General features: G+C 34.2%; 1 protein-coding gene and 2 long non-coding RNA genes across 14 annotated transcripts in view; 1 reads left to right on the top strand and 2 right to left on the bottom strand.

Moving 5' to 3' along the window:
• The window catches only part of rg (rugose), a 179,152-nt gene extending 170,972 nt beyond the window's left edge, over positions 1-8,180 (top strand). For all 12 annotated transcript variants that reach the window (XM_065353646.1, XM_065353652.1, XM_065353655.1 and 9 more), the window contains 13 exons: positions 2,356-2,468; positions 2,549-2,689; positions 2,781-2,900; positions 2,988-3,140; positions 3,223-3,295; positions 3,370-3,464; positions 3,553-3,642; positions 5,610-5,787; positions 5,885-5,965; positions 6,055-6,222; positions 6,320-6,780; positions 6,868-7,019; positions 7,114-8,180. In XM_065353646.1, the coding sequence (XP_065209718.1) occupies positions 2,356-2,468; positions 2,549-2,689; positions 2,781-2,900; positions 2,988-3,140; positions 3,223-3,295; positions 3,370-3,464; positions 3,553-3,642; positions 5,610-5,787; positions 5,885-5,965; positions 6,055-6,222; positions 6,320-6,780; positions 6,868-7,019; positions 7,114-7,204 (1,916 nt within the window). In that variant the 3' untranslated portion in view covers positions 7,205-8,180. The remainder of the gene's footprint in view (positions 1-2,355; positions 2,469-2,548; positions 2,690-2,780; positions 2,901-2,987; positions 3,141-3,222; positions 3,296-3,369; positions 3,465-3,552; positions 3,643-5,609; positions 5,788-5,884; positions 5,966-6,054; positions 6,223-6,319; positions 6,781-6,867; positions 7,020-7,113) is intronic.
• A 2,826-nt stretch (positions 8,181-11,006) lies between these two features.
• Positions 11,007-12,596, bottom strand: LOC135838098 (uncharacterized). The gene is made up of 2 exons (XR_010557316.1): positions 12,354-12,596; positions 11,007-11,493 (listed from the first exon to the last, which is right to left on the bottom strand). It is a non-coding gene; the product is annotated as an uncharacterized LOC135838098 (long non-coding RNA).
• Positions 12,597-16,326: 3,730 nt separating this feature from the next.
• On the bottom strand, positions 16,327-18,291 carry LOC135834648 (uncharacterized). Its single transcript, XR_010556733.1, has 2 exons — positions 18,053-18,291; positions 16,327-16,881 (listed from the first exon to the last, which is right to left on the bottom strand). It is a non-coding gene; the product is annotated as an uncharacterized LOC135834648 (long non-coding RNA).
• Between the last annotated feature and the right edge of the window lie 8,134 nt (positions 18,292-26,425).

Below are 26,425 nucleotides of genomic sequence, written 5' to 3'. Positions count from 1 at the left end.
AGAATGGCTGGAAATGGCGAAATTTGGATTTGGAAGGTTAATATCAGTTTTAGGACTTATTTTGAACATTTTTACTGATCAAGTACGTACTTTTTAAAAAAAAGCATAAATCACCAAAATAGTCGATTTTGGATTTTCAAAAATTCGCCAAAAATCTAAAAATCAACGTGGGCAGCTGAAAATTTGGATTTGGTGGTTTTAGAACATGCTCTTTCCAAAAATCGCGGTCCCGTTCAAATCGGATGCGGACACCTCAAGAGGTTCCCTTGTAAGCTCTGAAAACAAATTTTTAAGAGCTGGAAATGTAGGTACTTGAACTTTCTGAAAACTGAATGAAAAATTGAACCATAAATCGAAATCTGTGTTGAAGATAAAGTCAATAGTGAAATTGAAAACTGGAAATGAAACTGAATATTCTGATCATCAAAGTGAAATACAATCAATGAAATTTGAAAACTCTCAAAACGAATTCAAAAGCTGAAAGTGAAACAGAAAACTCTGAGAATGAAATTGAAATTTTGATTGAAATCGATACCTAATAATGGCTAAAGAAATGGAAAATTTTGATCAACAACTTGAAAACAGAGAATTGAATGGAAAATTCTCCAAAACGGATTCGAAAGCTAATCCAGGAAATTAAATTTAAAATGAAACTAAAAACTGAAAGTAAAATCAAAAACTGTAAAAATATAGTCCAAAAACTCGAATTGGAAATTAAAGAGGAAATAAATTTGAAAATTCTGAAAAAGTAATGAAAAACTGAATGGGCTTGTCTAGCATGTAGAGGTCATTGACCCGTCTGCACGTCTTCCTAAGATCGCGTGTCAGCTTATCGGTCTTCTTAAGGTCATTGACCTGCCTGTATGGATTTTGAAAGACGTCTAAGGTCATTGACCCCTCCGTCTGATACAGTGTCTAGCTTCTTAAGGTCATTGACCCGTATGTTTAGCTTCTCAGGTTAGTCGGTCTGTCTGTCTGTTTGCTGTCTGTGTTCTCAAGGCTGTCTATTTTCCTGTCTGGCCTCCTAAGGTCATTGACCCGTTTGGCTGGTATCTCAAGAGTGTCTGGCTTCCTGTCGGCCTTCTAAGATCATTGACCTGACTGCTTGGCTTCTGAAGACCGTCTGGTTTCGTGAGGTCCTCTTGCTTTTAAGGACTTTCCGGCCTTCCAAGGTCATTGACCTTAATTTGAAAAGTAATAATGAAGTTGGAAAAAAAACTTCAAGAACCGAAAATCAACTTATTATAAATTCTGAAAATTTTACATCACAAACTAGAAATAAAATTAAAAGCTGAAAATGAAATGAAAAATTGAAATTAAAATTGGAGAACTTTGAATGAAATTTTTGAACCTGAAAGCAAAATCCGAAAACTAATTTGTAAATTCTGAAAATGAAATTAAAAACTGGAAATTGAAATTCAAAATCCTGAAAATGGATTTAAAGTTGAAACTTGAAATTTTGAAAGTTAGTTTTCAAAACTGAAAATGAAATAAAAAATTGAAATTGAAAATCTAATAACTGAAAATGGAATCAAAATCCCGAAAATAAAATAGAAAATTCTGAACATTTGGTTGAAAACGTATTGGTAATGGAACTGAAAATTTTGAAAATAAAATTAAAAGCTGAAAATAAGCTTATAATACTTAAGGGATTCGAATTCTAATTTTTCAAATTAGCAACAATCAGTATGCTACTTTTTTTTTTTTTTTTTTTTTTTGATAGTGATTGGGTGGGGTTGAACAAAAAGATGGGCTCCTATGCTATTAAATTGGTCCGCCTCTGCTTTCTTCCTTCAATTTTTTTTTCATCACATCCCAATTTTTAAAAAATTTTGGTTTAAATATTCAGATCTGATGGATTCATTTTTGGGGCAATTTTTCTGTAGCTTTGGAAATGAGCACGATGTATCTGATCTGTTGAATAAAACGATAGGCAACAATCAAACCGTCAGAATTTTTTCAACAAATGTCTGTCTCAAGTGAAAGCTGATGAAATGAAATAATTTCCGTGAATTCAATCCCCCCTTCCCCTTTACCCTTATTCCACCAGTTTCTCAATTTTTGATGGGAAGAATACGTATTAATTTCTGATTTCTAATTGTAAGTAAAAATGAAAGTTTTTAGTTTTCACTGATCGGTGAAAATTCAACGAGGTTTTTTTGCTTGCGCCTGCGTTGAAGCAGAGTATGCAACTTTTTCATCATTACCACATATCAAATTAGCTGCTTGATTATAACAAGGCAAAATTTCAATCCAATACGTGGGGTTTTATTGTTTGAGATGCTGTTTGTTCGTACTTGTAGTCTGGATTGATTTTAAAATGATACTTCTAATGCTTTCGTTGTATTTTTATAGGTCGAAGTTACAATGATTTGAATCAATATCCGGTATTTCCTTGGGTACTTACCAATTACGAAACGAAAGAGTTGGATCTTACGTCTCCGTCCAATTATCGAGATTTATCCAAGGTATGATTAAATTGCAAAAGCGCTTCTTCTGTCGTCAACTATGTCAGTTGTCAACGTTATCATACTATTTGCTATTCTAGCCTATCGGCGCACTGAATCCGACCCGAAGAGCTTACTTCGAAGATAGATACACTACGTGGGATCACGAGAGTATACCTCCGTTCCATTACGGTACCCATTATTCAACAGCTGCTTTTGTGCTGAATTGGCTCATTCGTATCGTAAGTCGAAATAAAATTATATTGTACTTTTACTTTAGCCTAACTCTATGGATGGATTTTGGAATAACGACGATGGCGTTTATTTTCGCAGGAACCATTTACCACCATGTTCTTGGCGTTACAAGGGGGTAAATTCGATCATCCGAATCGACTGTTTTCTTCGATCAATTTATCGTGGAAGAATTGTCAACGGGATACTTCTGATGTGAAGGTAACCTGACTGTTCATTTTTCGGAACGTTACGTGTTGAAAAAATATATTCTATCATTTTTAATTAACCATCGTTTCATTTGCGCAGGAATTAATACCGGAGTTGTTTTTCTTACCGGAAATGCTGATCAACGAGAATAGTTTCGAGCTAGGTGAACAAGAAGATGGAACTTCAGTCGGCAGTGTTGAACTTCCACCCTGGGCTTCGTCTCCCGAACAATTCGTACGCATCAATCGAATGGTAAGTTGGTCTGCATCAGTGCTTGATGGTAGCTTAGCTATGTTGAAAAATTACTTTAATGATCGTCTATCTTTTACGACAGGCTTTGGAATCGGAATTTGTCTCGTGTCAGTTGCATCAGTGGATTGATCTCATATTTGGATACAAACAGAGAGGTATAGATCCGATCGTACGATTTCGTTATTTTTATTATTATTTTGATTTTGAAAAATATTGTCTAATGTGACAGGACCTGAAGCGATTCGTGCCACCAATGTGTTTTACTATCTGACCTATGAAGGAAGTATCGACATCGATGGCATTTCCGACCCAGTCATGCGTGAAGTAATTACCTATTCATTTTGCAATACGAATTTTTCAGCGCTCGTATTTCGAATACCGTATTGAAAACTATCATCTTATGTGATTTCAGGCGATTGAAAATCAAATCAGAAATTTTGGCCAAACTCCGTCCCAGTTATTAATGGAACCACACCCTCCGCGTAGTTCTGCTATGCATTTGGTAAGCGATACCATTTCCCATTGTGAAGGGAGTTCAGCAGTTCAGCTTGCTTATTCTATTTTACTTATTTTTGTTTTCCTTTTTGCTTATGTATTTGCAAAAATTCAGGATTTTTTTTCTTCAAAATCCCAAGAATTTTAGTTTTTTGCCAAAATTAGCCAGAAACCTTACTTTTCGCCAAAATTGTAAAAAAGTCTTGTCAATTTGACATGATTGATAAAAAGCTTTGTTTTTCGTCATGATTGCAATATTTTGGTTTTTGGTTTTTTGTTTTTGGTTTTCTATAAGAAAGTAATACTTTGTTTTGATCTATGCAATTTTTTTTTTTTTTTTTTTTGTAAAATCTACAAAGTATTGATTTTTTGCCGGAACCGCGAAAAAATTTGTTTTTTTTAATGTCTGAAATTGTGAAAAGTTGTGTATCTTTGATAAAATTTGCTCAAAAGTTTTGTTTTTTTGCTATTGCTTCAAAATAGTTTTTCCCTAAATTTCTCAATTTTTTGTTTCGTTTTTTTTTCGATTAAAATTGCCAAAATTCAATTTTTTCTGTTTTAAAATTGTAATGTTTTGCGTTGGTGCCAGATTTATTTTTTTTTAAATTTGTTGTTTTTCTAAATATTTAAAAAATTGGTAGATATTTTAAGCTGAATTACTAAAATCTTGTTTTTTTGTGCCAAAATTGTAAGTAAAAAAAATCGTTTTTTTTTTGTTTAAATTTCTAAAAAGTTTTGGGGTTTTACCTAAGCTGTAAAAATTCTGCTTTTTGGCCTGTGTTATGTTTTCGTTTTATTTCAAAATTTCTAAAAATCCTATTTTTTTCTGTAACGAGCTTTGGTATTTTTTGCTTGTGCCCGAAGTCGTGTATTTTGCCAAACTTTTTTGCTTGAATTAGCAATTTTGATTTAATTTGCAAAATTTTAATATGTTTGCCTGAATTGCAAAAATCTTTTTTTGACCAAAATTTTACAAAGTTGTGTTTTTTATTGATTTTATTTTGTGAGCTATGTATAGCATCTTAGGCTAGAGGTTCGCCGATTAAGGGTTGCACAAATTTTTGGGCAAAATTGCCAAAAAGTTTTGTGGTTTTGCTTTCGTTCAAAAGCCTTGCTTTTCTGCTAAAATTATATTATTTTTTTTCGACATTCCTGAGTTGAAATGTTTTATTTTTTAGTTAAAATTGTAAAAAAAATCTTAATTTTCCCCCCTGAATTACTAATTATGATTTAATTTGCAAAATTTTGGTATGCTGACTGCTTACCTGAATTGCTAAAATCTTTTTTTTTTTGTGTCAACATTTTACAAAATTGTATTTTTTTTTCAAAATTGTCAAAAATGTTTGTGGCTTTGCCTTTGTTTCAAGTACCTTGCATTTTTGCTAAAATTGTGAGAAATTTCAATTTTTTTTTGTCAAAATGGCAAAAAATTGTGTTTTTGTTAAAATTAAAATACATACATATTTTTTTTTAAAAAAATTTGCCAAATTTTTTTGCTTTTATTGACTTGCAAAAATTGTTGTAAAACCTGTTCTTTTCATTCAAACGTTAAAATTCTCCATCTATTTTTGTTTTTTAATTTTTCGAATCCTCTTTGAAAATTTAAACGTTTAATTGATCTACTCATTCGAAACATTCGAATAATGCTGTGCTTTAAAACCTACTGGTTTTTTCTCAACTTTATAAAAATTTTCATTCCAATATGTTCTTGACGTTTTTCAGAATTTCGATTTTTTTTTTCTTTATTTTGAATAAGTTTAGAAAAATGTTGAATTTCAACTTGAGTAAATTTTGTTTTGAATAAAATGAGCGTCTTGTCTTCTCCAAAATATGATTTGGATAAATTTCGTATAGAAAGGTTCCGCTTTTGTCTTACTTTTGCACGTTGTCCAGTTTCTAGACACCTTAAAATGTCACCCAAAATTTTAAAAAGCCAATATTTTATTCAATTTTTTTTTCTTTTGCCACGAACAGAGTCCAATGATGTTTACCAGTGTGCCAGATGATGTTTGTATGTCCATTAAGTTTCCGTCAAATTCACCAATTTGCCATATTTCTGCCAATACATATTCGCAGTTACCTATGCCGTCCGTTGTAACCGTAACAGCCAATCAACAGTTCGCGGTTAATAGATGGAATTCTAATTATACCGGTAAATTAAAAACCATAACATGCCTCAGTGATGTCTTCTTGTAGTTATTTTGGTTTTCTAATTGTAATTTTTTTTCTGTCTGAATTTCATGCGACAGTTGCTATACAATCTCCGAGTTATGCGGAAACTGCTCAAAATAACAATCCTAATTTACCTCTGACCATGGATCCGTTGCTTTGTAAGTAGATGAATGCGATTAATTCACGAACAAGGTATATTTTTTGTACATTTGCGTGTAATTTCATTCCATTTGGTCTTATTCTGCAGGTCAAACGAGCGGAAATAACAATAACGTCATGAAACGTCATCTCGGTGATAATTTCAGCCAAAAAATGAAGATAAGATGGAACTGTTTTGTAACTACAGTAGATAGTCGATTTTTGATAGCTTGCGGTTTTTGGGATAACAGTTTTCGTGTTTTTTCCACCGAAAGTGGTGAGTGCAATTCTTCGCTACTTAGTTAGGTATTCTCCGAGATGAGTGCTGTATTTTGAAATTAGATAATTGAAAATATTTCGTATTACTTTTACAGCGAAAATAGTTCAAATAATATTCGGCCATTACGGTGTAGTAACCTGCCTTTCGCGTTCCGAGTGTAATATCACGTCAGACTGTTACATAGCGAGCGGATCGGCCGACTGTACGGTTCTGCTGTGGCACTGGAACGCCAGATCTCAGACCATCATCGGAGACGGAGACTCTCCAACGCCACGGGCTACGCTTACAGGCCACGAGCAACCAGTAACCACGGTTGTCATATCGGCTGAACTGGGTTTGGTGGTGTCGGGATCGCAGGAAGGTCCTGTTTTGGTTCATACCACGTTCGGCGATCTTCTGCGTTCGCTCGATCCTCCGGTTGGCTTCAACGGGCCCGAATGTACTGTGATGTCTAGAGAAGGTGTAATTGTGGTCAATTATGAGAAAGGAAACGTGGCTGCGTTCACCATCAACGGAAAATTATTATGCGATACTTCTCACGCCGATAATCTACAAGTTAGTAACGTCATTTTTCAGCTCTTGTAATCCATTTTATACGAAAATTTGATTACTTATTCGAAATGTTTACTCTGATTTGCGCAGTGTATGCTGTTGAGTCGAGACGGCGAATATTTAATGACTGGTGGCGATAAAGGTATAGTCGAAGTTTGGAGGACTTTCAATTTAGCATTGCTCTATGCTTACCCGTGTTGTGATAGCAGTGTTCGTTCTTTAGCTTTATCTCATGATCAAAAGTAAGTCCTCGAATCACCATCTTACGTACAATTTCCCAGTCAACGTATCATAGTATAATTGCTCATTTTTTTTCCATTTTTTTTTTGTTCGTAGGTTTTTATTGGCTGGTTTAGCGACCGGAACAATCGTCGTTTTTCATATAGATTTTAATCGTTGGCATCATGAATTTCAGCAGCGCTATTAATTGAGATACCATTATTGAATTTTAAAGTGCAATATATTAATTAATTTTTTTCTAACTTTTAATATACCTATTTATTTATTTATTTTTTTTGTTATCAAATTGAAATTGTTTTAGATTTTGTTTATTTGCTCGATTAGGTAATTTAAATAACGTATTTGCAAAACGTGCAATTTTTAATGATTTTTTTTTTTGTTGAAAAATTACTAGGTACTTACTTTTATACGATAGGCATTAATTTGTGAAAAATTCGCGTAAGTAATTGGTATAAATGTATTATTTCCGCGACGAAATCATTCGAAGAAGAAAAAATAGTTGAAAAAAGTAAATGGTGTTCAATACTTCTAAACAATTTTTTAATCGATATTTTATATATTTGTCAAGTTTAAATAATTATACGAAAATACGAAAAATTTAATTTTTCTATCGCATTTTGGTAAACATTCCGACTCATTTGTCATCGTATTCTATGTGTGAGCTACAACGCGAAAGTGTTTATTGAAAATTAATTCAGTATTATTTTTTAATGAGTGAAATCATTATAACAGTTGTGAACTGATTATTTCTATTTTGTTCCTTAATTATACATTCCAAGTGATTTTTTTCCTTTTAATAATATATAAGAACGCTAAAAAGTGCATTGTTATACGAATGAAAAACATATTTTGTTACGAAAACTTATAGTGTCGAATCAGAAATTTAGAAAATATAATTTAATTTGAATATTGAAAGGGTGACTGCTCCTCACCTTCTTAAAATGTTTAATGAAAAGAACAGAAAATATGTACTTATTTACCTATTAGAGAATATTTGTATGTACTTTATAGGCACGGAACACAGAAAATGTACTTATCGCGCATACCAAAATGTAATGACCTCTCAGTATTTTATGAATTAATTCCCATTGTACCTCTTAGCTTGTCAGAATGTAAGGAATTGTTTTACGACTGGATACAATAAATATTTAATTTGTCAAGAAGCGTGGTTCAATTCATTGATTTTTCGGAGAAGTTGAATGCTATTCAGAAAATGAAACTTTTTATTGAAAAAAAAATGAAAAGTTGGACTTTAGAAGTTGTTAATGCAGTATGCAGTGAAATGGAGAACATATTTGTAATCGGGAATGTTTAATTAGTAATAATCGACCCCTCATACACTGTAATCAGGCTTAATTAATGCAAAAACATCAGGTTTAATTTAAAAAACGTGGTAGCAGCGCTATCTATAGTATTCAAGGAGCACGCTGAGTCCAGAAATGACGTTAGTACGTCATTAAAAGTGCAAAATTTGATGGATTTCTTGACTTTATTGATGAAATTGAAAAAGTGCATTTTTCGAATAGAAAGCGGCTTCATCGCCGAAATTGGACACCGCAATTGCATTCCCTGTCCCAAAAAACCTCCTTGGCCGAAATTTCAACTCGTTTACGCCGTAATTTCGATGAGTCATTTTTTGAGTAAAAAAGCTGCATTTTAGGTCAAAAATTGACCCATCGAAATTACGGTGTTGACGAGCTAAATCATTGGCTAGGGGGGCTTTTTGAGTCGAGAAATTTATTTCTGGTGTCCCATTGCACCGACGAAGCTGCCTTCTACTCAAAAATGACACTTTTTTGAATATAAAAAATAGTCAGAAAAACGATAAAATTTTGCAATTTTAATGACGTTTTCTGACTAACTCGAGTACGCTGAATCCAAAAATGACGTCTGTTTTGCGATCGGACTCGTATTCAGCGAAATAGTCGCAATATCTTACCGAAGCAGCATCTCTCGACGAAAATGGACACCAGATTCGTACTCGGCTTGCTCAAATTATTCGAAAACGACCCTTTACTCGATTTTTTTGAAAATCAAAAAAAAATCCAAAAAATGCAAATATTTATACCTACCTTTTTTTGAAAAAAAAACTTTTTCTCGCAAATCGAGTTCAAAATCGGGTTTAGGGGGTTTTTTGGGACGGTGAATTCATTGCCGGCGTCAGATTTTCACCAGAGCGCTCCAAAATCAAAAATGACTTGAAAAAAGTTGTCAAATTTTGCATTTTTAATGACGTTTTCTGACTAGTTTGAGCACGCTGAATCCAAAAATGACATTTTTTTTTTGCGATCGGACTCGTATTCGGCGAAATATTTGCAATTTCTCGCTGAAAGAAACGTTTACGACAAAAATGGACACCAGATTCGGACTCGGCTTGCTCGAATCAGTCGAAAACGACTCTTTACTCGACTTTTTTGAAAATCGAAAAAATCCAATGGGGTACGTTCATACATTTTTTTGGGAAAAAAAACTTTTTGTCGCCAATCGAGCTGAAAATCTGGCTCGGGGGGTTTTTTGGGACGGCGAATTCATTTCCGATGTCAGATTTTCACCAGAGCCTTCCATTCTCTCAAAAATGTCTCTTTTTGTCATCAAAATTGACTTGAAAAAAAGTTGTCGAATTTTGCAATTTTAATGTCATTTTCTGACTAATTTAGGCACGCTGATTCCAAAAATGAAGTTGGTTTTCCGATCGGACTCGTATTCGGCGAAATATTCGCAATTTCTCGCTAAAGAAAACGCCTACGACTAAAATGGATACCAGATTCAGACTGGGCTTGCTCGAATTAGTCGAAAACGACCCTTTACTCGCCTTTTTTGAAAATCGAAAAAATCGAAAAAATCCAAAGGGGTATGTTCATACATTTTTTTTGGAAAAAAAACTTTTTGACGCCAATCGAGTTGAAAATCGGGTTGAGGGGGTTTTTTGGGACGGCGAATTCATTGCTGGTGTCAGATTTTCACCAGAGCTCCCCCTTCTCTCGGAAACGCCTTTTTTTTAAATGAAAAATGACTTGAAAAAAAGTTGTCAACTTTTGCAATTTTAATGTCGTTTTCTGACTAATTTGAGCATGCTGATTCCAAAAATGACGTTTTGTTTTGCAATCAGACTCGCATTCGTCGGAATATTCGCAATTTCTCACTGAAGCAGCGTCCCTTGACAAAAATGGACATCGGATTCTGTCTCGGCTTGCTCAAATTAGTCGAAAACGTCCCTTTACTAGATTTTTTTGAAAATCAAAAAAAAACCAAAAAACGCAAAGGGTTTAGTTCATACATTTTTTGGAAAAAAATTTTTTGTTCCCAATCGAGCTGAAAATTGGGCTATGGTTTTTTTTTTTGGAACAGCGAATTCATTTGCGGTGTCAGATTGTCGCCACGACGCTTCCTTCTATTGAAAATTTGCCATTTTTTGGACTCAAAATGAGCTGGAAAAAAGTTGTCAAATTTTGCATCTTTAATGACGTTTTTTGACTAATTTGACCACGCTGAATCCAAAAATGACGTTTGTTTTACGATCGGACTCGTATTCGGCGAAATAGTTGCAATATCTCAGCGAAGCAGAGTCTCTCGACAAAAATGGTCACCAGATTCGGGCTCGGCTTGCTCGAATTAGTCGAAAACGACCCTTTACTCGATTTTTTTGAAAATCAAAAAAATCCAAAAAATACCTTCGAGTAGGTACTCATTCCTCTCTCCCCAGAACATGGTTTGGTGAACGAAACGATTGTTTTGTTTTGTTCTGTTCTGCAGTTCGTGTACAAAAAACTTCGTAGAATTCTGTTCTGGTTTTGTTCACGTTAATTTGCTTCTGTTTCGTTCTGTTCTGTTCTGTTCTCACTTTTGCAGTCATTTTTTCTTCATTTACCGTACCTATAGGTACGTGATTGATTCTCATAATACAACGTTTTTTACTTTGAAAATTAAGCATTTTATTGCCTTTTTCGAGCATGAGTTATATTATGCTGAAGAGCAAGAAAAATAGATGTTTACCTACAAATTAGGAATTCTATAATTTTCAAAGTGCTCTTTAATTATATCGTAGTCAATTAGGCAAGTAATAAGTACATATGTTGTATGTATGTATGAATCAGGAATCAGCGAATAACCTTAAATTATATAATGCATTTAATTCTAGGTAGTGATAGCATAGCACAATAAATTCTTAATTAAACTTCCTAGTTTTGGTGACTTATTTACCTATACGTACGTTAGTTGTTACTATTTAGGTATACTCGGTTCCCATCATAAATTCTGATACATTGGCAGAAGTTATCAGCATCGCATTCTCCGAATACACTTGGCTCTAAATGTAGTTCATTTGGGTACTGTTGATAACATAGGTTATTGCATTTCGTATAGTCACATTGATGGTATACCATTTTATAAGCTCTCACGCAATTCAAGTTGTTGAAAAAAAATAACAGTGCGCAGGCTGACGTTATTACCCAAACGATGTATTTGTCTCTTACCATTCTACATTGATAGGTAATATTGTAAAAAAAGAAACAAAACAAAAAGCACATATATAAGTACAGTAGGTACACACAAGTTAAATTATTTAGAATAGAGTTGTAACTCGCTCTGTCCTCTACCTCCACCTTGAGAGTATGTAGTTGTAGTACCTAATTTCAAATTTTTGCTTTAAGCGCACTCGTCTCAAGAACTGATTTTGGAAGTATAAGACATACCTACTACATTTCAATACCAACCTGGCCACTAGGGTAGATCGGCTTCGACTCTTTTTCTGTGGGAGAGATTTGGGTCTTCAACTTGTCAACACTTATCTCCCGAGGCGAGGTTTCAAATTTTAAAATTTACATTGAAAATCAGAAAAAAAATTTGATGATCATTATGTCCACTTAGAAATAAGAAAATTGTTTTTGACACCTTTTCACTTTTTTAGGCTAGTTTGGAATACGTGTAAAGTCGCATAATTTCTACATGTAGTATACTTAAGCCATGAAACCTACTTGAAAAGGTGAAAAAATTCAAAAATTGTTTTCATACTTCCAAATTTCAAGTACTCAATAAAATCTTTGAAATGATTTTGGGTTCTGATGGCAATGACCTAGACTGATGCAGAATCTCAAATATGTAGTTCTTTTTTTAAGAAACTGCACCGCTTTTATTCAAAACCAGTTTATGTACCAAAGTTCTGGAGTAAGAAAATGTATGTAGAAATCCTCCAACATCTTTTTTTTTTTTTTTACGAACCACTCCTATGTCCATTACTAAAAAATATACTTCATCTTGAAATACCTTACAACGAGTTTGGACAGTTTGGATCGTTAAAAACTAATTCACTTCGAGCTGAATAAAATATGTAGACTCACCTGATTCTTTCTGTAGACCCTTTGATTAATTAGGTACTTTAAATACGCGAAAACAATTAAATACGTACCTATAGCAAAAAACGTTGCCTTTTAATGAACTTGTGTTTCTTTATAAACCTTCTTATATACTTTTTATGAGCAGCCATTTGAATTTGCGTCAACTCATATGTCATGTTATTTTACATACATTGTGACATTTTTTTTGGGGAAATTTGAAATAATATGGTAATAAGTAGGACAATTTAAAAGACATTGATAAAAAAGAAATATGGGTAAGTAGGTACGAGTACATGTATTTCATAGCTTGTAATACCTACGATTTATTGCGCAAGAAATTGCGGGAACTGTTCATCAATGGTAAAATGTGTTGTGTCAGTGTTCAAAACTTTGTGTAGTTCTTGGAAATTCACATTCAACGTAATCAAAGTTGATATTATTTTGCAGCTCGAGTTGCGCAATTTCTTTAGGTCTGGGTACGTGGTACCTGCTCGTATGTATTAAGGTAGATATGCATTGTGAAAAAAAAATTCAAAGTTTTAGAAAAATGAAATCATTTTTTGAAATAATTTCAGGGACATCTAAATTGATGTTGCATATTTTCGCGTATTTTGAATGTCAAAATGCGTATAGGTAGGCTATTTGTTATGTAAACTTTTTTTCTAGTTATTTAGTTTTTTGCACTTGAAATTTGTCACTCGATGTCGTATATAACTGAAGACATGCATATTTCCCGCCTATATTTTCACAGATAAGGGTAGAGGCACCAAATATGGACCACTTTTTTTTTGGAGGATTGCCACTTGAAAATTATAGGGGCTAGAAACCTCCACAAAGGCTTAAAATGAAGTCCCATCCTTCCACTAACACTGTACAAAACTTCAGGGGTGAAGGTCAACTTTAAGTATGTTTTTTTTATTGTTGAGTGACGAGTGTCCAAATGACAGTTCGAAATTTTGGACTCCTAATATGGACCACCTATAAAATTTTAAAACAGACATACTTTCACACGTTTCAAAACGTCATATTTATTTGTAGAAATGAACAAAAAAACGTAAGGTGCATCAGGGGAAGTCAGAAAAACTACTCTAGCTGTTAGAAGCGTGTATCTGCCAAAGCGCTACCCAGTGGTTTTTTTTGGGTCGAGAAATTCATTTCCGGTATCCAATTGCAACGACGAAGCCGCCTTCTACTCGAAAATGACACTTTTTTGAATTAAAAAAAAGGCAAAAATACCATACAATTTTGCATTTTTAATGACGTTTTCTGTCAAATTCGAGTACACTGAATCCAAAAATGACGTCTGTTTTGCGATCGGACTCGTATTCAGCGAAATAGTCGCAATTTCTTACTGAAGCAGCGCCCTACGACAAAAATGGACACCAGATTTGGATTCGGCGACCTCGAATTAGTCGAAAACGACCCCTTACTCGATTTTTTTGAAAATCAAAAAAATCCAAAAACTGCAAAGTGGTTCATACATTTTTTTGGGCAAAAAAACTTTTTGTCGCCGAACGAGCTGAAAATTGGGCCATGGGGGTTTTTGGAACGGCGAATTCATTTCCGGTGTCAGATTGTCGCCACGACGCTTCCTTCTATTGAAAATTTTCCATTTTTTGGACTCAAAATGAGCTGGAAAAAAAGTTGTCAAATTTTGCATCTTCAATGACGTTTTCTGACTAATTTGCGAGCACGCTGAATCCGAAAACGACGATTGTTTTGCAATCGGACTCGTATTCGGTGAAATAGTCGTGATTTCACACTGAAGAAAAGGCGCATGACACAAATGGACACTAGATTCGTACTCGGCGACCTCGAATTAGTCGAAAACGTCCCTTCACTCGATTTTTTTGAAAATCAAGAAAATCCAAAAAATCCAAAGGGGTATGTTCATACATGTTTTTGGAAAAAAAACTTTTTGTCGCCAATCGAGCTGAAAATTGGGCTATTGAGGTTTATTGGGACGGCGAATTCATTCCCGGCGTCAGATTTTCATCAGAGCTCTCCATTCTCTCGGAAACGCCCTTTTTTCAAATCAAAAATGACTTGAAAAAAATTTGTCAAATTTTGCAATTTTAATGTCGTTTTCTGACTAATTTGAGCACGCTGAATCCAAAAATGACATTTGTTTCGCGATCAGACCCATATTCGGCGAAATAGTCGCGATTTCTCACTGATGCAGCGTCCCTCGACCAAAATGGACATCAGATTCGTACTCGGCGTGCTCGAATTAGTCGAAAACGACCCTTCACTCGATTTTTTTGAAAATCGAGAATATCCAAAAAATCCAAAGGGGTAGGTACGTTCATACATTTTTTTGGGAAAAAAACTTGTTGTCGCCAATCGAGCTGAAAAGCTGGTTCGGGGGGTTTTTTGGAACGGCGAATTCATTTCCGGTGTCAGATTTTCATCAGAGCTCTCCATTCTCTCGGAAACGCTCTTTTTTCATATCAAAAATGACTCAAAAAAAAGTTGTAAAATTTTGAAAATTTTAACGTCATTTTCTGACTAATGTGAGCACGCTGAAACCAAAAATTACATTTGTTTTGCGATCGGACTCGTATTCGAGGAAATAGTCGTAATTTCTCACTGAAGCAACGTCTCTCGACCAAAATGGACACCAGATTCGGACTCGGCTTGCTTGAATTAGTCGAAAATGACTCTTTAGAAAATCAAAAAAATCCAAAGGGGTAGGGGAGAAGGAGGATGTTCTGGACAAAATCTAGTTTGACCACTTTGACTGTGCCTGAAAAAATTTTTCCCCCCAAAAGTTCGTAGCATTGTGATACTACATTCGTTTGCACAGACAAACATTCCGGTGGTAGTTCTCATCACAAAAATATTTGACTTTTTCTAAAATGAGCGTGATTTTTTTGAAGACAACTATACTTAGTTTTGAATTTTTGAAAAATAAAAACGGCCAGAGAACAAACTGCAGGTAATTATGAAAGTACCTAGTGAACCTTACTTGATAACGTGAATTGGTGATATTCATCCTAGGACGCTTACAACTCGTAATACCTATTTCCGATTGATTCCAAAATGAGGGGTTATGATGTTCTGGACACTTTGCTTATATTACATGTATGAAATAGGTACCTACATTGTCTCAGAAACTGAAGAAATGCATGAAATATCCGAAAACTGGCGTAGAAAGAAAGAAAGCTTAGTTTTGCGTGGATAGGTATGCGTCTTTTTTCGAAATGTGTCATTTTTTGCACGATGTTCGCCTCGGATTTTCAAAAAATGACCAAGAGGTTGTAAAATGCCCTAAATGTTCTGAATAAACGCGTAAACTGTTTTTTAATAAATTTCAATCGTTTTTCCTTTGATTAGAATGCCACATCGTTGATTTTAGGTTCAATTTGTATGCTGTCCGGAACATGGCACCCAAAGTTATGTTCTGGACAAAAACGTGAAAATTTTCAAAGTTGAATTATTACTCCACCAGTTTTGTATTTAAAAATTTGCAAAAAATATACTTATGACGTATGTGTCACCCAAAGGAATCGTTTACCGCATTTGAACAATTTTTTCCACATTACTGGGAGTCAAAAATCGAGTTTGAATTTTTTGTCCAGAACATCCTCCCTCTCCCCTTCGAGTACTTATTCCTCTCCCCCCAGAACATGGTTTGGTGAACGAAACGATTGTTTTGTTTTGTTCTGTTCTGCAGTTCGTGGACAAAAAACTTCGTAGAATTCTGTTCTGGTTTTGTTCACGTTAATTTGCTTCTGTTTCGTTTTGTTCTGTTCTGTTCTCACTTTTGCAGTCATTTTTTCTTCATTTACCGTACCTATGCGTGATTGATTCTCATAATACAAAGTTTTTTACTTTGAAAATTAAGCATCTTACTGCCTTTTTCGAGCATGAGTGATATTATGCTGAAGAGCAAGAAAAATAGATGCTTAGCCTACCTACAAATTAGGAATTATTCTATAATTTTCAAAGTGCTATTTAATTATATCGTAGTCAATTAGGCAAGTAATAAGTACATATGTAATTATGTATGAATCAGGAATCAGCGAATAACCTTAAATTATATAATGCATTTAATTCTAGGTAATGATAGCACAATAAATGCTTAATTAAACTTCCTAGTTTTGGTGACTTATTTACCTATACGTTAGTCGTTCTGATACTTCAGATTCAGGTGATTCTTTCCTCTGTTACATTGGCAGAATCTGTTTGCATCGCAATATGAGTAGACATCTGGCATTGGCCCGATGGACTGACTCTATTCGCAAAGCGACTGGCTGCAGCTTTGCTGAATGCGTGAGAAGCGCGCAAGATAAGGAGCAATGGCGCACGATTACCCGCAGGATTACGTAATTTTGAAATGGTCACGATACCCCCGCGCGGGGTGATACGATTAAATGATGATGACTGTTGATCACACAGGACTTTGCATTTATTCTCGTCACAATGATCGTATTCCGTTTGCGCTCTCACGCAATTCAAGTTGTTGAAAAAAATTAACAGTGCGCAGGCTAACGTTATCACCCGAACGATGGAGTTGTCTCTTACCATTCTACGTTGATAATATTGTAAAAAAAGAAACAAAACAAAAAGCACATATAAGTACAGTACACACAAGTTACATTATTTAGAATAGAGTTGTAACTCACTCTGTCCTCTACCTCCACCTTGAGAGTATGTACGTAGTAGGTACCTAATTTCAAATTTTTGCTTTAAGCGCGAACTCGTCTCAAGAACTGTTTTTGGAAGTATAAACATATGTACTACCAGTGACGAGGCCAAGGGAAGGAAGCGAAGGGGGCATGCCCCCCCTTGCGAGCGAAAATTTGAAAGAAAACATGCAAAAATGTACGTTTTTTTGTCGTTCGGACCTATTTTTTCTAAAAATTTTCGCTCTCGCAACGCTCGACCAGTAATTTTGCCTTTATTTTCATGAAATCACCACACATCAAGATAGGTTTCCAGAATATCACCCCTCATTTCGATTTTTCATGCCTAAAAATCTGGTTTTGCCCCCTTGCGTTGAGAAAATCCTGGCTACGCCACTGCATACTACATTTCAATACCAACCTCGTCACTAGGGTATAGATCGGCTTCGACTCTTTTTTTTTTGGAAACTTAAAAGAGGATTCGAAAAAAAGTTGTAGAGGAGCCTCAAAAGACTGTGGGAGAGATTTGGGTATTCAACTAGTAAACACTTATCTCCCGAGGTTTCAAATACATTGAAAATCAGAAAAAAAAATTTGATGATCATTATGTCCACTTAGAAATAAGAAAACTGTTTTTGACACTTTTTCACTTTTTTAGGCTATTTTACACTAGTTTGGGATACCTGTTAAGTCGCATAATTTCTGCAATCTGCATGTATAAGCCATGAAAGCTACTTGGAAAGGTGAAAAAATTCAAAAATTGTTTTCATACTTCTAAATTTCAAGTACTAAATAAGTTCTGATGGCAATGATCTAGACTGATGCAGAATCTCAAATACGTAGTTTTTTTTTTCAAAAAACTGCTCCGCTTTTATTGAAACCCGGATTGTGTACCAACGTTTTGGAGTAAAAAAATGTAGAAATCCTCCAACATTTTTTTTTTTTTTTTTTTACGAACCACTCCGATGTCCATTACTAAAAATACTTCATCTCGAAATACCTTACAACGAGTTTGGACAGTTTGGATCGTTAAAAACTAATTAACTTCGAACTGAATAAAATATGTAGACTCACCTGATTCTTTCTGTAGACCCTTTAATTAATTAGGTAAGTAGGTACTTTAAATACGCGAAAACAATTAAATACGTACCTATAGCAAAAAACGTTGCCTTTTAATGAACTTGTGTTTCTTTATAAACCTTCTTATATAGATTATTTGGGCTGTCATTTGAATTTGCGTCAACTCATATGTCATGTTATTTTACATACATTGTGAAATTTTTTGTGAAATTTGAAATAATATGGTAATAAGTATACAATTTAAAAGACATTGATAAAAAAGAAATATGGGTAAGTAGGTATCTATGTATTTCATAGCTTGTAATACCTACGATTTATTGCGCAAAAAATTCCGGGAACTGTTCATCAATGGTAAAATGTGTTGTGTAAGTGTCCAAGACTTTCTGCAGTTCTTGGAAATTCACATTCAACGTAATCAAAGTTGATATCATTTTGCAGCTCGAGTTGCCTCTGCAATTTCTTTAGGTCTGGGTACGGGGTACTTGCTCGTATGTATTAAGGTACGCATTGTGAAAAAAAAAATTCAAAGTTTTAGAAAAATGAAATATTGGGACATCTAAATTGATGTTGCATATTTTCGCGTATTTTGAATGTCAAAATGCGTATAGGTAGGCTATTTGTTATGTAAACTTTTTTTCTAGTTATTTAGGTTTTTGCATCTGAAAATTTGTCGCTCATGTCGTAAATAACTGAAGAAATACATATTTCCCCCCTATATTTTCACAGATAAGGGTAGAGACACCAAATATGGACTACTTTTTTTTGGAGGATTGCCACTTGAAAACTATAGGGGCTAGAAACCTCCACAAAGGCTTAAAATCCTTCCACTAACACTATACAAAACTTCAGGGGTGAAGGTCAACTTTAAGTATGTTTTTTTTTTAATTGTTGAGTGACGAGTGTCCAAATGATAGTTCGAAATTTTGGACGCCTAATATGGACCACCTATAAAATTTTAAAATAGACATACTTTCACACGTTTCAAAACGTCATATTTATTTGTAGAAATGAACAAAAAAACCCGGGTGAAGTCAGAATTCGGGGTAAGGTACTACTGAATAATTGCATCTAATGCATCTACTCATCACATCATCAATTTGACAGAAAGTTAGCAGTCCTTGTCTCCTGAAGTATACAAATATGAAATAGATATCTAAGAAACATTAATCAAAATGCATGGGTAGGTACATATGTATAGTTATCTAAGTAACATTAGAAGGGCTTTCTTTTTGATTTTTTAATTGCGAATTCCTCCACAATCTCAATAACCTTATTGGCACATTTTTTATTGATTTCTGGTTCGATGGCTATTATAGAAAAATTTGGCCACTTTTTCTTGAGCCATTAGGTTGCAGGTACGGTTTTTGGACATGAGAAAACCATTTCCAGCATCAATTTGACCACAAAATGCAACGTTATTCTAATACATATCGATATTTTCGACAATCGAGATGAAGTTCACTGGAAATTTTCAAAAAAGTACATGCATTTTTATGGACAAAAAACTTTTTGGCACAAATCGAGCTGAAATTCTGGTTTGGGAGGTTTTTTGAGACGGCGAATTCATTTCCGGCGTCAGATTTTCACCAGAGCGCTCCATTCTCTCAGAAACGGCCTTTTTTGACATAAAAAATGACTTGAAAAAAAGTTGTCAAATTCTGAATTTTTAATGACAATTTTCTGACTAATGTGAGCACGCTGAATCCAAAAATGACGTTTGTTTTGCGATCCGACCCCGAATCTGTGAGAAAACGTCATTAAAAGTGCAAAATTTAATGGTTTTCTTGACTTTATTATTGAACTTAAAAAATGCATTTTTCGAGTAGAAGGCAGCTTCGTCACCGGAATTACATTCCCTGTCCTGAAAAACCCCCCTTGGCCGAAATTTCAACTCGTTTACGCGGTAATTTCGATGAGTCATTTTTTGAGTAAAAAAGCTGCATTTTAGGTCAAAAATTGACTCATTGAAATTACGGCGTTGACGAGCTGAACATTTGGCCGGGGGGGGGGGGGGGTTGAGTCGAGAAATCCATTTCCGGTGTCCAATTGCACCGACGAAGCAGCCGCCTTCTACACGAAAATGACACTTTTTTGAATTTAAAAAAAAAAGTCAGAAATACCATAAAATTTTGCATTTTTAATTACGTTTTCTGACTAATTCGAGTACGTTGAATCCAAAAATAACGTCTGTTTTGCGATCAGACTCGTATTCAGCGAAATAGTCGCAATTTCTCACCGAAGCAGCATTTCTCGACAAAAATGGACACCATATTCGGACTCGGCGACCTCAAATTAGTCGAAAACGACCCTTTACTCGATTTTTTTGAAAATCAAAAAAATCCAAAAAATGCAAAGGGGTTCATACATTTTTTGGAAAAAAAATTTTTTGTCGCCGAACGAGCTGAAAATTGGGACATGGGGGTTTTTTGGAACGGCGAATCCATTTCCGGTGTCAGATTTTCACCAGAGCTCTCCATTCTCTCGGAAACGCCCTTTTTGCAAATCAAAAATGACTTGAAAAAAAGTTGTCAAATTTTGCAATTTTAATGTCGTTTTCTGACTAATTTAGGCACGCTGAATTCAAAAATGACGTTTGTATTGCGATCGGACTCGCATTCGGTGAAATAGTCGCAATTTCTCACCGAAGCAGCGTCTCTCGACAAAAATGGACACCAGATTCGGGCTCGGCTTGCTCAAATTAGTCGAAAACGACCCTTTACTCGATTTTTTTGAAAATCAAAAAAAATCCAAAAAATACCTTCGAGTACTTACCTATTCCTCTCTCCCCAGAACATGGTTTGGTGAACGAAACGATTGTTTTGTTTTGTTCTGTTCTGTTCTGCAGTTCATGTACAAAAAACTTCGTAGAATTCTGTTCTGGTTTTGTTCATGTTCACGTTAACTTATTTGCTTCTGTTTCGTTTTGTTCTGTTCTGTTCTCACTTTTGCAGTCATTTTTTCTTCACTTACCTACCTATACGTGATTGATTCTCACAATACAAAGTTTTTTACTTTGAAAATTAAGCATTTTACTGCCTCTTTCGAGCATGAGTGATATTATGCTGTAGAGCAAGAAAAATGAATGCTTACCTACAAATTAGGAATTCTATAATTTTCAAAGTGCTCTTTAATTATATCGTAGTCAATTAGGTAAGTAATAAGTACATCTACATATGTAGGTATGTATGTATGTATGTATGAATCAGGAATCGGCGAATAACCTTAAATTATATAATGCATTTAATTCTAGGTAGTGATAGCATAATAAATTCTTAATTAAACTTCCTAGTTTTGGTGACTTATTTACCTATACGTTAGTCGTTATGATTTAGAGGTACTCGTATCCCATCATCAAATTTGAAACATTGGCAGAAATTATTAGCATCGCATTCTGAGAATAAAGGTGACTTAAACTTCTTTCCATCTGGGTTCTGTTGAATACATAGGTTTCGGCATTCATCGCGGTCACAATGAGCGTATACCGTTTTCTCAGCTCTCACGCAATTGAAGTTGTTGAAAAAAATTAACAGTGCGCAGGCTAACGTTATTACCCAAACGATGGAGTTGTCTCTTACCATTCTACGTTGATAATATTGTAAAAAAAGAAACAAAACAAAAAGCACATATAAGTACAGTACACACAAGTTAAATTATTTAGAATAGAGTTGTAACTCACTCTGTCCTCTACCTCCACCTTGAGAGTATGTAGTACCTAATTTCAAATTTTTGCTTTAAGCGAACTAGTCTCAAGAACTGATTTTGGAAGTATATAACATACTACATTTCAATACCAACCTGGCCACTAGGGTAGATCGGCTTCGACTCTTTTTTTTTGAAACGTAAGAGACGATTCGAAAAAAAGTTGTAGAGGAGCCTCAAAAGACTGTGGGAGAGATTTGGGTCTTCAACTTGTAAACAATTATCTCCCGAGGTTTCAAATTTTAAAATTTACATTGAAAATCAGAAAAAAATTTTGATGATCATTATGTCCACTTAGAAATAATAAAATTGTTTTTGACACTTTTTCACTTTTTTAGGCTATTTTACACTAGTTTGGAATACGTGTAAAGTCGCATAATTTCTGCATGTAGTATACTTAAGCCATGAAAGCTACTTGGAAAGGTGAAATAATTCAAAAATTGGTTTCATACTTCCAAATTTCAAGTAGGTACTCAATAAAATCTTTGAAATGGTTTTGGGTACTGATTGCAATGACCTAGACTGATGCAGAATCTCAAATATGTAGTTTTTTTTTTTTTTAAAAAAACTGCACAGCTTTTATTCAAAACTGGTTTGTGTACCAAAGTTCTGGAGTAAAAAAATGTAGAAATCCTCCAACATTTTTTTTTTTTTTGTTTTACGAACCACTCCGATGTCCATTACTAAAAATACTTCATTTCGAAATACCTTACAACGAGTTTGGACAGTTTGGATCGTTAAAAACTAATTCACTTCGAACTGAGAATAAAATATGTAGACTCAACTGATTCTTTCTGTAGACCCTTTGATTAATTAGGTACTTTAAATACGCGAAAACAATTAAATACGTACCTATAGCAAAAAACGTTGCCTTATACTGGACTTGTGTTTCTTTATAAACCTTCTTATATACTTACATTACATGGGTAGCCATTTGAATTTGCGTCAATTCATATGTCAAGAAACATTGTGAAAGGGTATTCCCGGTTAAGATAGGTGAAATGGCCCTGTTCCCAGATTTGGAAAATCATGATGGATTATTGTTGGGTACCTCCAATAAAAATTTTCGAGCGGAATTTCCGCCCCCCAACCCACCCCCCTTGGTCAGTATAGCCAAAAAACGCGTTTTTTGCGCGAAAAATTCGGTATCCATGAGTGGTGGGGGTAAAATTCTGGTACCAGGCGGAATGTGTAGGGAATGCCTGGGCCTTTCAACACGATTTTTTTTCAAAAATTTTTATCATAGTGGTGGGGGTAAAATTGACAAAAGAAAACTTTGAAGCGCCACAGCTCCGAACTGAAGGGTACTACACAAAAACTGTTTTCACCAAAATGTGTCTTTTTACAAGTACTTTCTTCCTACTAATCCATGAAATTGAAATTTTGTCTGCAAAAGGCTCATATTTGCAAAAAACTCTAAAAAATATGCGTTTTTCGCGTTTTTTTTGCAAAATTATGCGAAATATGTGAAAAATGTATAGAACAAAAAATGTTGAGCGTCGACTTTTACCCTAGAAAACGTGTTCAAAAGGTTGTCAAAACGCTCATCTACTGAAATTAGCTCAAATTGTAATCATGAACTCCGTGAATAAAAAAATACCAAAAAAATTCAAATTGAGATCAGAGCGATTCAGTTATAATTTTCACGGTCTTCTCATTTTAAACACATTTCCACAATGCTTGGTCAAAAAAAATCCTTCAAAATGAAAATATCGCAAGTCAAACTTACATAAAGTTGCCATAGAATGGGCAAATTATCCAAAAATTGTTCAGAAATCTAACTCAAAATCAGTATTTGCAGAAAATACAAATTTCGATTACAATTTCAATTTTCAAAAATTTTAACAAAACCTTTTTCAAATCCAATAAGTACCATACATACATGTTCAACAAATCTTACCAAAATTCAAAATCTTGACCCATCATGAGGGACAAATCGTCTGAAAAATCAATTTTTCAGCATTTTTGAAGATCCTTTACCCATTTATGTACTAGATATTCTGAAAAAAAGTATATGTCGTGTATTGATTTTAAAAATGGAAGAGCAGCACTTTTGAGACAAATTCTGGCAAACGTTAGAACTTTTTGACAATTTTTTCAAAAACTGTATGTACTTTCAATCTATTTTGGCTAACACAAGATTTTATTAACCAATTTGTCATAAAATAGAATTTGGATAATTCATCAGAAAAAGGCCGTTGCTCACAATATTTTGTCAAAAAAGTGGAACTTGCAGACAATTTTGACAAAAAGCTGTAGTTTTGAAAATGTTGGCTAAAAGCAGAAGTTTTTTTCACAATACTTACCTATAGGCATGTAATTTACCGATTTATTTTGAAATAACTGAGAAAATATTGAATTTTGACAATGGTTTGGCAAAAAACAGAATTTCTTTAGGATAATTTTGGGAAAATCAAGAATTCTTGCCAATTTAGGCAACAAGATTTTTTGAACATTTCGGCAAAAAGCAGGAGTTTTCTTTTGGAAATTATTTTTACAAAAGTTAGGAGTTTTTTTATAATTTTGACAAAAAAGGAACTTATTTACGATTCTGACGCAAACGAGATTTTTTTGACAATTTAGGCAAGAACAGAACTTTGCAGACAATTCTGGCAAAAAATATAACACCAACTTCTTAGGATCATTTTGGCAAAAGAAAGAAAATGTTGAAATTTTGGCTACTAACAAAGTTTTTTGGTCATTTCTACAAAAAATATTAGGACTTTCTTGATGACGTCAAAAAAAGGTATTTTTTCAACAATTTTGACAAAAAATGGGTCGACTTTTTTGGAAATTTGGACAAAAGATAATTTTTTTTACAATTTTGGAGAAAATGAGACTTTTTTTACAATTCTGGCGATAAGGTTTTTTGAACATTTTGGCATAAAACATGTACTTTTTTGGCAATTTTTACAAAAAGGCATAATTATGGCAAAAAATTGGAATTTTTGAAATTTTGGACAACAGGTTTTTTTGTTCATTTTTACAAAAAATATCAGGATTTTTTGATAACGTCATTTAGAAGAAAATGTATGTATTTTTTGACAATTATGACCAAAAACAGTGCTTTTTTGATAATTTCGACAGAAGTTAGAAATTTTTGACAAGTTTGCAGTAGCGATTTTTCGCCCCATACTATGTAGTGACATGACCAACTTGACAATAATTATCAGATAGTGCACAGTGCAGGTGCCATAATACCTCATCTCATGACCTTGCTGCAAAAATGTGATGTGTGCGTGCGCTTAGCTCAATAGATGAGCGTTTTGACAATCTTTTGAACACGTTTTCTAGGGTAAAAGTCGACGCTCAACATTTTTTGTTCTACACACTGTTCGCATATTTCGCATAATTTTGCAAAAAAACGCGAAAACGCGTATTTTTTAGAGTTTTTTGCAAATATGAGCCTTTTGCAGACAAAATTTCAATTTCATGGATTAGTAGGAAGAAAGTACTTGTAAAAAGACACATTTTGGCGAAAACAGTTTTTGTGTAGTACCCTTCAGTTCGGAGCTGTGGCGCTTCAAAGTTTTCTTTTGTCAATTTTACCCCCACCACTATGATAAAAATTTTTGAAAAAAATCGTGTTGAAAGGCCCAGGCTTTCCCTACACATTCCGCGTGGTACCAGAATTTTACCCCCACCACTCATGGATACCGAATTTTTCGCGCAAAAAACGCGTTTTTTGGCTATACTGACCAAGGGGGGTGGGTTGGGGGGGGGCGGAAATTCCGCTCGAAAATTTTTATTGGAGGTACCCAACAATAATCCATCATGATTTTCCAAATCTGGGAACAGGGCCATTTCACCTATTTTAACCGGGAATACCCTTTGTTTGTGAAATTTGAAATAATGTGGTAATAAGTATACAATTTAAAAATACATTGATAAAAAAGAAATATGGGTAGGTATATATGTATTTCATAGTTTGTAATACCTACGATTTATTGCGCAAGAAGCATTGTGAAATTTTTTTGTGAAACTTGAAATAATGTGGTAATGAGTATACAATTTAAAAGACATTGATAAAAAAGAAATATGGGTAGGTACTTATATATTACGTATTTCATAGTTTGTAATACCTACGATTTATTGCGCAAGAAATTGCGGGAAGCGTGAACTGTTCAACAATGGTAAAATTCAAAGTTTATATCATTCAAAAATTGTTTTCATACGTACTTCCAAATTTCAAGTACTCAATAAAATCTTTGAAACGGTTTTGGGTTCTGATGGCAATGACCTAGACTGATGCAGAATCTCAAATATGTAGTTCTTTTTTTAAAAAACTGCATCGCTTTTATTCATAACCGGTTTGTGTACCAAAGTTCTGGAGTAAAAAAATATAGAAATCCTCCAACATTTTTTTTTTTTTGTTTTACGAACCACTCCGATGTCCATTACTAAAAATACTTCATCTTGAAATACCTTACAACGAGTTTGGACAGTTTGGATCGTTAAAAACTAATTCACTTCGAACTGAGAATAAAATATGTAGACTCACCTGATTCTTTCTGTAGACCCTTTGATTAATTAGGTACCTACTTTAAATACGCCAAAACAATCAAATAGGTACGTTCATGCATTTTTTTGAAAAAAAAAAACTTTTTGTCGCGGATCGAGCTGAGAATTTAGTTCGGGGGGTTTTTTGGGACGGCGAATTCATTTCCG

The sequence above is a fragment of the Planococcus citri genome, chromosome 2 (genome assembly GCF_950023065.1).
Source record: "Planococcus citri chromosome 2, ihPlaCitr1.1, whole genome shotgun sequence".
NCBI classification, from domain to species: domain Eukaryota; kingdom Metazoa; phylum Arthropoda; class Insecta; order Hemiptera; family Pseudococcidae; genus Planococcus; species Planococcus citri.
Note: the sequence above shows the minus strand (reverse complement) of the source record. Positions and strands in the feature narration are given on the sequence as shown.